The 13,356-nt window shown below is 43.8% G+C and overlaps 1 protein-coding gene across 1 annotated transcript; it reads right to left on the reverse strand.

The window, feature by feature from the left end:
- Window positions 1-12,315: 12,315 nt before the first annotated feature.
- Window positions 12,316-13,274, reverse strand: LOC147985703 (uncharacterized). Its single transcript, XM_087541710.1, has 3 exons — window positions 13,173-13,274; window positions 13,026-13,122; window positions 12,316-12,866 (listed from the first exon to the last, which is right to left on the reverse strand). The coding sequence occupies exons 1-3, from the start codon at window positions 13,272-13,274 to the stop codon at window positions 12,316-12,318; spliced, it is 750 nt and encodes a 249-aa protein (XP_087397836.1).
- Window positions 13,275-13,356: the final 82 nt, after the last annotated feature.

Raw genomic sequence — 13,356 nt, forward strand, 5'->3', positions numbered from 1 at the left:
GTCACCCTATGTTATAACTGTTGCATGATCGATTGCATCCGACATAATTCTCCATCACCGATCCAATGCCTATGAGCTTTTCATATATTGTTCTTCGCTTATTTACTTTTCCGTTGCTACTGTTACAATCACTATAAAACCCAAAAATATTAATTTTGCTACCATTACCATTATTATCATATTACTTTGCTACTAAATACCTTACTGCAGATATTAAGTTTCCAGGTGTGGTTGAATTGACAACTCAGCTGCTAATACTTGATAATATTCTTTGGCTCCCCTTGTGTCGAATCAATAAATTTGGGTTGAATACTCTACCCTCGAAAACTATTGCGATCCCATATACTTGTGGGTTATCAGTACGAAACCACCTTCTTCTGGGCAATCATCCATGACTCAAACTTCTTATCTTTTTCTTCCTATATACCATCACTACATTCTTCATGAGAATGTCTCATCAAACCACACACCTAACAGAAAAACAACACTTTCTCATACTTAACTGACAGCCATTTCCTTCCTTCAACCTTTAATGTTAAGCATGTTAACCCCTTAGCCACCTTCATTCTTACCCTGACACGATATAGTCCCCTTCATACAACAAATTTTGTGTCATCTGGACCTCTAACCCTTCCAATTCTCGTGGTTAGTTCATCTATGAGTGATTCCTGCCTGTAATACTTCGGGTACATTGTGGTTTGAGCGCATAGGTATAACCACCCAAGCACCACTTTGGATGGATCTGTCACCTCGCCATAATCCCCGATCATCACCTCTAGGCCCCCAAAGAGCCAAGGAACCCCCTCCCTCGTACCACCTTCTTCCAGTCTTCCAGACAAAGCATCTGAAAGATGAACACATTATTCACCACTTCTTTGCAGTTCAGCACATGCTCCAGCCCCCATACAAATTTAAGCATCTCAACAACATCGATGAATTGAAGAGTTTGTTAGTTATATCACCTTCCCGATTGCAACCCATCACGTTGCCTGTGCAAAACCCTTCACTTGTTCCTCTCCTACTACAACAATATCACGCTACTCGTCCTTGAGATTAAAGGTGTCACAACATATCCTACAAATTCACCTCTCCTCGCGTGGCCCTAGAGAAGGAGCCCTCCAACGCCATCTTGTCAATGACCCCGACAAAAGGTGGAGACAAGACCATCCTATTGGGAAACATAGCATGAAATTTCAGAAAAAAAAACTACGCTCACGCAAGATCTATCTAGAAAATTCATAGCAACGAGAGGGGAAGAGCGTGTCCACGTACCCTCGTAGACCGAAAGCGGAAGCGTTTGATAACGCGGTTGATGTAGTCGAACTTCTTCTCGTTCCGACCGATCAAGCACCGAACGTACGACACCGCCGAGTTCTGCACATGTTCAGCTTGATGACGTCCCTCGAACTCTTGATCCAGCAAAGTGTTGAGGGAGATTTCCGTCAGCACGATGGCGTGGTGGCGGTGATGGTGAAGTGATCCGCGCAGGGCTTCTCCTAAGCACTACGAAGATATGACCGGAGGCGTAAACTATGGAGGGGACGCCACACATGGCAAACAATTGTTGGTGTGTGTTCTAGGCGCCCCCTCCCCACATATATATAGGTGGGAGGGGGAGGGGAGCTGCCATGGGGCGCCCAAAGTAGGAGGAATCCCACTTGGACCCCTAGTCCAATTCGGCCCCCTTTCCTTATTACCAGAAGGGCGAAAAGGGAAGAGAGGAGGAGGAAGGAAAGGGGGGCCGAACCCCCTCCCCCTTCTCCTATTCGGCCTCCTTCCTTGGGGGCGCACCAACACTTGTGGGCTGGTGTACTCCCCTCCTATGGCCCATAAGGCCCATTAATCCCCCGGGGGGTTCTGGTAACCCCCCCGGTACTCCGATATGTACCCGATACACCCCGAAACACTTCCTGTGTCCGAATATCATCGTCCTATATATGAATCATTACCTCTTGACCATTTCCAGACTCCTCATCATGTCCGTGATCTCATCCGGAACTCCGAACAACATTCGGTCACCAAATCACATAACTCATATAATACAAAATCATCATCGAACGTTAAGCGTGCGGACCCTACGGGTTCGAGAATTATGTAGACATGAGTCCGGTCAATAACCAATAGCGGAACCTGGATGCTCATATTGGTTCCCACATATTCTACGAAGATATTTATCGATTGTACCGTAATGACAACATACGTTATTCCCTTTGTCATCGGTAAGTTACTTGCCCGAGATTCGATCATGGATATCTTCATACCTAGTTCAATCTCGTTACCGGCAAGTCTCTTTACTCGTTCCGTAATACATCATCCAACAACTAACTCATTAGTCACATTGGTTGCAAGGCTTCTTATGATGTGTATTACTATACTTGGCCAAACCTCGGGCCGGGCCTAGCCAAGCCCGAGATAAAAAACCTGGGCCCGAGCCTGGCCCGGCCCAGCCATCGGGCCTAGTTTTTGGGCCCAAGCCCGACCCAAACACGCAAAAGCCCACCGGGCCTCGGGCCGGGCCCCTTCAAAAAACTGCAAAAGTGAAGGGCCCGGGTCCGACCAGGCCATCGGGCTCAAAATCTAGGCCCGAGCCCGGCCCGGGAGCAACGTCGGGCCAGGCCGGGTCGGGCTTTTTGAAGGAAATATGCCCTAGAGGCAATAATAAAGTTATTATTTATTTCCTTATTTCATGATAAATGTTTATTATTCATGCTAGAATTGTATTAACCGGAAACATAATACATGTGTGAATACATAGACAAACAAAGTGTCACTAGTATGCCTCTACTTGACTAGCTCGTTAATCAAAGATGGTTATGTTTCCTAACCATAGACATGAGTTATCATTTGATTAACGGGATCACATCACTAGGAGAATGATGTGATTGACTTGACCCATTCCATTAGCATAGCACTTGATCGTTTAGTTTGTTGCTATTGCTTTCTTCATGACTTATACATGTTCTTATGACTATGAGATTATGCAACTCCCGTTTGCCGGAGGAACACTTTGTGTGCTACCAAACGTCACAACATAACTGGGTGATTATAAAGGAGATCTACAGGTGTCTCCAAAGGTACATATTGGGTTGGCGTATTCGAGATTAGGATTTGTCATTCCGATTGTCGGAGAGGTATCTCTGGGCCCTCTCGGTAATGCACATCACATAAGCCTTGCAAGCATTGCAACTAATGAGTTAGTTGCGAGATGATGTATTACGAAACAAGTAAAGAGACTTGCCGGTAACGAGATTGAACTAGGTATTGAGATACCGACGATCGAATCTCGGGCAAGTAACATACCGATGACAAAGGGAACAACGTATGTTGTTATGCGGTCTGACAGATAAAGATCTTCGTAGAATATGTGGGAGCCAATATGAGCATCCAGGTTCCGCTATTGGTTATTGACCGGAGACGTGTCTCGGTCATGTCTACATTGTTCTCGAACCCGTAGGGTCCGCACGCTTAAGGTTTCGATGATAGTTATATTATGAGTTTATGAGTTTTGATGTACCAAAGGAGTTCGGAGTCCCGGATGAGATCGGGGACATGACGAGGAGTCTCGAAATGGTCGAGACGTAAAGATCGATATATTGGACGACTATATTCGGATATCGGAAAGGTTCCGAGTGATTCGGATATTTTCGGAGGTACCGGGGAGTTACGGGAATACGAGGAAGAAGCAATGGGCCTTAATGGGCCTTAGTGGGAAGGACCGGGAGGTGGCGCGCGCCCCTCCCAAGCCCAGTCCGAATTGGACAAGGGGTTTGGGGCGCGGCCCCTCTCTCCCTTCCTTCCCCTCTTCCCCCCTTTCCCCCCTTCTCCTACTTGGACTAGGAAAGGAGGAAACCTACTTCAACTAGGAGTAGGAATCCTACTCCCTGGCGCGCCCCTCCTAGGGCCGGCCTCCTCCCCCTTGCTCCTTTATATACGGGGGCAGGGAGCACCCCAAAGACACACAAGTTGATCTTCAAGATCGTTCTTTTAGCCGTGTGCGGTGCCCCCCTCCACCATAGTCCTCGATAATATTGTAGCGGTGCTTAGGCGAAGCCCTGCGACGGTAGAACATCAAGATTGTCACCACGCCGTCGTGTTGACGGAACTCTTTTCCGACACTTTGCTGGATCGGAGTCCGGGGATCGTCATCGAGCTGAACGTGTGCTAGAACTCAGAGGTGCCGTAGTTTCGGTGCTTGATCGGTCGGGCCGTGAAGACGTACGACTATATCAACCGCGTTGTGCTACGCTTCCGCTTTCGGTCTACGAGGGTACGTGGACAACACTCTCCCCTCTCGTTGCTATGCATCACCATGATCTTGCGTGTGCATAGGATTTTTTTTTTGAAATTACTATGTTCCCCAACACTTTTTCGGGACGGGCCGGCCGAGCTAGGCTGCCCATGGCCAAGACTATGTATTACCGAGAGGGCCCAGAGATACCTCTCCGATACTCCGAGTGACAAATCCTAATCTCGATCTATGTCAACCCAACAAACACCTTCGGAGGTACCTATAGAGCATATTTATAATCACCCAGTTACGTTGTGATGTTTGATACCACACAAGACATTCCTCCGGTGTCCGGGAGTTGCATAATCTCATAGTCAAAGGAATATGTATATGACATGAACAAAGCAATAGCAATAAAACTAAACGATCAATATGCTAAGATAACAGATGGGTCTTGTCCATCACATCATTCTCCTAATGATGTGATCCAGTTCATCAAATGACAACACATGTCCATGGTTAGGAAACTTAACCATCTATGATTAACGAGCTAGTCTAGTAGAGGCTTATCAGGGACACGGTGTTTTGTCTATGTATCCACACATGTATCAAGTTTCCGATTAATACAATTCTAGCATGAATAATAAACATTTACTTGGGCCCCTAGTCCAATTCGCCCCCCTTTCCTTATTACTAGAAGGGCGAAAAGGGAAGAGAGGGGGGAGGAAGGAAAGGGGGGTTGAACCCCCTCCCCCTTCTCCTATTCGGCCTCCTTCCTTAGGGGGGGCGGGGGGGGCGCACCAACACTTGTGGGCTGGTGTGCTCCCCTCCTATGGCCCATAAGGCCCATTAATCCCCCGGGGGGGTTCCGGTAACCCCCCGGTACTCCGATATGTACCCGGTACACCCCGAAACACTTCCTTTGTCCGAATATCATCGTCCTATATATGAATCTTTACCTCTCGACCATTTCGAGACTCCTCATCATGTATGTGATCTCATCCGGAACTCCAAACAACATTCGGTCACAAAATCACATAACTCATATAATACAAAATCGTCATCGAACGTTAAGCGTGCGAACCCTACGAGTTCGAGAATTATGTAGACATGAGTCCGGTCAATAGCCAATAGCGGAACCTGGATGCTCATATTAGTTCTCACATATTCTACGAAGATCTTTATCGATCGTACTGTAATGACAACATACGTTATTTCCTTTGTCATCGGTAAGTTACTTGCCCGAGATTCGATCGTGGATATCTTCATACCTAGTTCAATCTCGTTACTCGCAAGTCTCTTTACTTGTTCCGTAATACATCATCCGACAACTAACTCATTAGTCACATTGATTGCAAGGCTTCTTATGATGCGTATTACTATACTTGGCCAAACCTCAGGTCGGGCCTAGCCAAGCCCGAGCCAAAAAACCTGGGCCCGAGCAGCGTCGGGCCGGGCCGGGTCGGGCTTTTTCGGGCCGGGCTGCCCATGGCCAGGACTATGTATTACCGAGAGGGCCCAGAGATACCTCTCCGATACTCCGAGTGACAAATCTTAATCTCGATCTATGTCAACCCTACAAACACCTTCGGAGATAACTATAGAGCATATTTATAATCACCCAATTACGTTGTGACATTTGATACCACACAAGACATTCCTCCGGTGTCCGGGAGTTGCATAATCTCATAGTCAAAGAAATATGTATATGACATGAAGAAAGCAATAGCAATAAAACTGAACGATCAATATGCTAAGATAACGGATGGGTCCTGTCCATCACGTCATTCTCCTCATGATGTGATACAATTCATCAAATGACAATACATGTCCATGGTTAGGAAACTTAACCATCTTTGATTAACGAGCTAGTCTAGTAGAGGCTTATCAGGGACACGGTGTTTTGTCTATGTATCCACACATGTATCAAGTTTATGGTTAATACAATTCTAGCATGAATAATAAACATTCATCATGATATAAGGAAATATAAATTAACAACTTTATTATTGCCTCTAGGGCATATTTCGTTCACATCCGAGCATCGAAAAACCCTGAGTGCGTGCAATCGCCACCGGGGTACAAAAACCTAGGTAATCTCTCTCGGTGTGTGTGCATGCGCAATCTCTGTTTTGTAGGCCCATCTGGCCATGCTGTATCCTAACATGACGGGCCGGGTCTGGGCTTGCCATATTTGTATTTTAGGGAAGAGGCCCAGCCCAAGACCCGGTGGGCTTTTTCACTGACGGGCTGAGCATGGGCCTAAAATCTAGGCCTGATGGCCAAGACGGCCTGGGCCCGGGCCTAAGTTTTCTGCTTCGGGCTTTGTTAGGCCCGGCCCGACGGATGGCTGTATCCTAACACGGGTGTATGGCCTAGACAATTCACGTGGTACTGAATGAAGGGAACAAAATTTAACGTTGTTCAGTCCCATGTAGCTCAAGAGGTTCGGCCGGCCGGGTCCTCTCGAGCTCAATTTTGAGTAGTCATATTTCTCAATTAATTGACAACTAAGCAAGTGGGTCAAGTGCCTGTTTAACTGGACCCGTCAGCCCTGGTACGAGGTGCTGGCCTGCCGCGCGTTGCCATGTGCCCCTCCGAGGACGCTAGACTGGCTACAATGCATCGGTTTGCACTCGCACACCCTGGCTATCCAATATCCATGCACATGGAGCCATGGTCTCGTGGAGATAGACTATAGCTGTGATCTCATCGGCGTTGGCGATCCCCAGCACATGCCACACGGAGATCCGGTAGCTGTGACCCCGTGCAACAACTTGGCCATTTCGCACCCGTCAAAAAATAATAATAGTAATAACTTGCCATTTCGCAAACAAAGGTTTTCCGGAGGACCTGTTATTGTTTACCGCTGTGTGAACCTTTATCATGGATCTGGCCGGCCGGCCGGCCTCGCAAGTCGCAACTAGAAAGATCGTGTACTGATCGCCTATTCTTTTTCTTTATTTTTGAAAGAAATATTGTTTGGCTATTGGATGCACCGAAGTGCAAGTGTCGTGCAAATGCGTATCTCGAGCACAAGATTTCACATGGTTTCACCCCTCGTACGTCCTCCTTGACTACGCGTGCGTATAACACGCTTTATTATTGATTGATGACCAGATAAGCTAAATTGCTAACCGGATAAGCTTCATATTTACAAGAACGGAAAATCAACCTATATTCCTATCATTAGATCTGGACTTTTATTTTTTTTCCCGCAAAAAAATAAATTATAATCCGGATATCAGATCACGTTGTTTAGGTGTTATATCCTGAGACTTTGATATGATAATCTAAATATTAGTCCTGATAAGCTAATATTTTTCTTACCCGCAAAATAAAATAAAGGGATAAGCTAAAATTTTAGTGTTTCCCATGCTAAGCACGTCACACGGGCCCTTCAAGCACCAACACATAAAATTATGAGCCTGGAGGTACATGACCAGTACTCCCTTCATTCCACAATGTAGTGCGCCCATGGTTCTTGAGATTCAACTTTGATCGTAAATTTAAGCATTCAAGAGAAGATGGAGAAGGCAGAGGAGCACGTGCTCAACTTCAAGGGTTCTATAAAGGGCCAGAGAGTTATTCCCTAGGATGATTGCCGGTGCACGACTTCTGTACATAGACTACTTTACAATGGAGCCAACATACCATGAAGGTTTATTTCACGCCGCTTTCGGATGAGCAGGAATTTGTTCCTGCGCGTAGTGACTGTCTTGGGGAAGGTTGGTGATAATTTCAAGCCAATGAAGGATTGTTGCAACAATTTTCTTTCTCTCCTTTACAGAAATGCATGGCTGCTCTCAAGATGCTTGGTTATGGTAAGGCCGCACATGCAATTGATAATAAAATCCGGATGGACCAGACCATGGTCATGAACACTATGGTGGAATTTGCATGCACTGTGGCGAAGGTGTTTGGACTAGAGTACCCGAGAGTGCCAACTATGGAGGATACAGAAAAATTGTTGGCAATTGGAGAAGCAAGAGGATTCCCAAGTATATTGGGTTTAGTTGATTGCATGCATTGACAATGAAAGAAATGCCTAAAAGGTTTGTGGGTAATACCAAGGTCGCGTCAAAGAAGCAACCATCATACTTGAAAAAGTGGCATCGAAGGACTTGTGGATATGGCATGCTTTTTTTGGCAAGCCTGGTTCATGCAATGACATCAATGTGCTCCAACGATCTCCTTTGTTCAAGAGACTTTGTGATGGGGAAGCTCCACCATACAACTACACCGTCAACATGCTCAACTACAATATGGGATATCCTTGTCGATGGTATTTATCCTCAATGGGTGGTGTTTGTGAACACCATATCTAATGCCCATGAAAACAAACAAAGTCACTTTGCAACAATGAAAGAGGCAGCTAGGAAGGATGTGGAGAGGACATTCATAGTGCTGCAAGCTCGTTGGGGTATTGTTCGTGGAGCTGCAATGACGTGGAAAGTGAAGATACTTTGGCAGCTAATGACAATGTTCTGAATTGTATACAACAATGATTGTAGCGGACGTGGGTGAAGGGGCAACCTGCAAGCATGATTTTGAGAAGCCCGATGTTCAGGTCCGCCTCCCCGAACAAGAGGCAGAGCATATTGCCAACTTTTTAGAGATGCATTGACAACTGCAAGATCAACAGGTGCATGTGCAACTTCTCAATGATCTTGTGGAGCATATGCAGATCCATGAAATTGAGTAAAATTTGCTTTTATTTTTATAACTATGCACTATGAACAATCTTTATGTTTGGACTATGGTTCGATTATGTATTCTTTAGTACATATAATTCTGTATTTGCGTGCACTACACATGTTTGGTCGCGATGATCGACGTGCATGTGTTTTGCATGTATTTGATGTTCAAAAAGTAGGTATTGTGGTTGCAAATGGGATCATTCGAGGTCCGTCCGGTCACCATCCGCGGGTGCCTCCAGGCATGTCCGCAGACGTGTAGGGGCCCAGATTAGGTAACTTCGGCTGTAGATGCTCTAACCACTCCAATAGCTCGCATATTGTTAGTAAATTTGTCCATGTCATCAATCAACAATCTTCGAAATGAATATGATCATGGTGTAGCTAGTAATTCTTGTCTGCTGACTAACCTCTTGAGTGCATTGGTTGCGGAAGCAATCACTGTGCATAGAGGCTTGGAACTTTTTGATGGCCTAGGCTGCATCAATGTTATTGTTGAATCGAATCCATTGGAAGTTATTCAAGCATCATCAGAAGGGTGTAGATCTAGAATCCATACACTGCCATCCTGCTGGATAAGTTCCATAGTGGTTTTAGAATTGGTCTCGTATCCATCGTGCATTGTCCTCAGAATGCAAATAGAGTGACACACAATATAGCTAAGTATACATTTGAGTCTAAGATAGCTTTTTTTGGGACGATGACCCCCTTCTTTTATTGTTTCAGACATTATAAACAATGCAACCTTTTTTTGATGCAATAAAGTGTGCCATGATAGCATTACCTAATAAAAAACAATTTCTCATACATCCATTCCAATATAGTGTATTTGAGTTATTCATAGAAAATGACAACTCCCCTCGTTTCATAATAGTTTTTTCAAGACAAACCTTATAAAAAATATGATCAAGTTTATTCAGAAAAAATCAACAATAATTTCAAACAAATACAATGTCAAATATGTCTCATGATATTATTATAGATGTTAATATTTTTTCTATAAATTTGATAAAATGTTATGAAGTTTGACTTTTCAAAAGAACTATGCAGAATATGTTGTGGAACTAAGGAAGTAATGTAAATTTGCTCTCTTTCTTTACACCTTGCAGGTTGTGCGAGAATGTTAGTTTGAGTTCATACTGCTTTCCTCCCCCCTCTCCCTCTCTCCATGTTTGTCTGGTGTATCATTCCGAAAATTTATCTAGGCCCCCATAATGGGTTATCCCTAATTAATGACAACAATATTAAAAAGCCTAACATTCTCTTTTAAGTGTTGATCAGTTTTGGTCCAAGAGAGACTATGTTGGAAGATGGTTTTCAACCCTTGGAAAATAAAAAGAATGGACCAACGACATTAAGGATAAATTCCTATGGTTTTGTGATAAAAAATCACATTGAGATATATTTCACAAAAAAGGATATCCAGTATAGTTAGGATCTTATGAATGGTGCGTGATTGGAGCTTCTAAGATGGGGTCAGTGAAGGGCTTCATATTTAATTGGTTGGAATACCAATTCAGTAAGGAATCTGAAACAAGAATGAATATGAATGTGTTTGTTTGGTTGTTCACTGAATTGACCCATGGATAGAGTTTCAATACCAAGACTTGTTTGGATGAAAAACTCTCAAATTGCATAGTTACATGAGTATGAAGATTATGATTTGTTCTATATGGCCCAAAACAAAAATAACCTTCATAGCACGCGTTGGCCCTATTCCCCACCACCTGTCGCTCGGCGACTCCGTGGTCACCACCACCGATGGGAGGAACAATTGAGAAGCCCGGGAATGTCTTGATGGCATGGATCCAGACGCCAGCTATGAGGAGCATCTCCTCCCGTGCACTGGCCCAGGTCGCTACCACCGCTGCAAAGAACGACCGAGAAGGTTATGCATGACTCGATGGCGTGGATCCAGACGTCGGCCATGTGGAGCATCTCCACCAGCACGCTGGCCTTGAGGATAGATTAACTTAAATTTGTTCAGATCTACCAAGCATATCTCATCTGGACCCTCTAACATGTTTTCCTTTCGTTTAGAACCTCTGAACGACACAAAGTTCCTCGATATGAAAAATGACAACTCTCATTCTCGCTTAAAAAAACATGTACAAGCTCCCAAAAAATGTTCGACGTCTAGAGAAGAACACACGTAGTTTTTGAAAAATGTTAATGTATTTTAAAATATTATTCATGGATTTTAAAAATGGTTAAGATTGTAAAAATATCCTATAAATATTTATTTATTAAAAATAGAGAAGATGAAGAACCATAAAAGAATAACAGAAAAGACAGAGAAAATTCTCACATATAAAATGATGAAGAACCTATATAAATTAAGGAAAAACGAAACAAAAACTAACTGAAAATCTTGGAGAAAATTTGTCAAAAAACTATTCGAAGGCGCATAGTCAGAAGAAATGAGTCATACCATTATTTCTTTTGGTGCGTGTTACAACGATAATATGTCACTATAAGCTAAGAATGTGAATTAAGGCAAATAAGATCACGACTCCCGTGAACCACCTCCTGGGTAGGCTGGGCACCTGTGCTCAACTAGATCAGATTATTTTGCCTTTTGTTTTACCTTTTTGTTTTTGTTTTATTATCCATTTTCTATTTATTGTATTTATTTTATCTTTTTGTGTTTGCTGTTTCATATTTTTCCACTTTTTTCAATTCTTTGTGTAGGAAATATGTAAACACTTTTGAAAACTTCATGAACATATATTCTAACACACGTGAACAAATAATTCAAATACATGGACTTTAAAAAAAATATGAAAGCATATTCTAACTCAGTGAACATTAGAATAATATGAGATGAGCATTGTTCCAAATGCATGAACAATAAGAGATGAGCATTATTCCAAATGCATGAACATTTTTTGTGGGACATGAGTATTTGCTTTCATGTACAACTTTACTTTATTATTAAACTTATTTTTAAATTTTATAAAATATAAATACATTTTAGATTATTTTTATGAAATGATAAAAATAATGTATTAATGGGCCGCATTGTGACCGGCCCAATACTACTCTCGTTCAGGCCGGGATGCATCAAGACATTAGGCCAACTCTACCGTGCGACCCTAAACGGACGCCCGTTTTGTCTGGTTTTTGTCCCTTTAGATAGGGATTTGGGGTCGTGTTCGGGCCTGTCCTGGGATGCGGTGGCCGCGTGCCCAGCGCGCGGCCGCATCCTTTTGCCCCATCCTGTCCGTCAGGGCCAAAAAATGCCCAAATTTGCATCAAAACTAGTTTCGAACCCAAATTTTTGTCTGAAAATTAAAAATGTTTTACAACCCAATTAAAATTGTCTTTAATAAAATAGTTTTACAACCAAATCGAAATTGTCTTGACTGAACATAAAATGGACAAATACATCTATTGGTTGCCAATGTGATCCCACACGTGCTCAACCAAGTCATTTTGAAGATTCACATGAGTGTGCCAATCACGCATCTCATGGTGGAATTGGGCAAACTGTTCGAATGTGGCCGGGTCTTGATGCAGGGGCTCAATATTTTCACCTTGATAATCAAATCCTTGGTCAAAGATACTCTCATCACGCTCGTCCTCGACGATCATGTTGTGCTTGATCACACAAGCAGTCATCACCTCCCAAAGCTTCCTTTCATCCCATGACAGTGCATGGTTTCGAACGATACCCCACCGGGATTGAAGCACACCAAAAGCACGTTCCACATCCTTTCTAACACTCTCTTGCATTTGGGCAAATCTCTTTCTCTTCTCACCTTGGGGTTTCGAGATTGTCTTCACAAAAGTTGACCACTGAGGATATATATCATCTGCTAGAAAGTATCCCTTGTTGTAATGGTGGCCGTTGATCTCAAAGTTGACAAGTGGGGAGTGACCTTCTGCAAGCCTCGCGAAGATTGAAGAACGCTGCAACACGTTGATATTATTGTGAGAACCTGCCATGGCGAAGAAAGAATGCCATATCCAAAGATCTTGTGATGCCACCGCTTCTAATATGACAATGCACCTGTTAACATGCCCCTTGTACTGGCCCTACCAAGCAAATGGACAGTTCTTCCACTCCCAGTGCATACAATCTATGTTGCCAAGCATACCTGGAAAGCCTCTAGCTGCGTTGGTCGCCAACAATCTCTCTGTATCAGCGGCAGTTGGCTGCCTCAAGTACTCTGCGCCAAAGACCTCGATCACAGCCTGGCAAAACTTGTACATTGACATTAGACATGTTGTCTCACTCATCGCACATACTCATCCACCAGATCGCCTGAAATTCCATATGCAAGCATGCGGATGGCCGCGGTGCATTTCTGGTAGGAGGAGAATCCAAACTTGCCAAGGGCATCCATCTTGCACTCGAAGTATGGGTCATGAGCAACCACTCCCTCTCGAATACGATTGAACACATGCCTTGCCATACGAAAACGGCGA

The sequence above is a fragment of the Triticum urartu genome, chromosome 2A (assembly GCF_056163025.1).
Source record: "Triticum urartu cultivar PI428250 chromosome 2A, HENAU_Tu73, whole genome shotgun sequence".
In the NCBI taxonomy this organism is placed as follows: domain Eukaryota; kingdom Viridiplantae; phylum Streptophyta; class Magnoliopsida; order Poales; family Poaceae; genus Triticum; species Triticum urartu.

Bases quoted from the DNA above. Each gene is read 5' to 3' on its own strand.
- LOC147985703 (XM_087541710.1), bottom strand. From the start codon at position 13,274: ATGGATGCCCTTGGCAAGTTTGGATTCTCCTCCTACCAGAAATGCACC. The intron at 13,123-13,172 runs GTGCGATGAGTG...AAGTTTTGCCAG, and splicing joins GCGATCTGGTGGATGAGTAT to GCTGTGATCGAGGTCTTTGG. The intron at 12,867-13,025 runs GTATGCTTGGCA...TCGCCATGGCAG, and splicing joins CGCAGCTAGAGGCTTTCCAG to GTTCTCACAATAATATCAAC.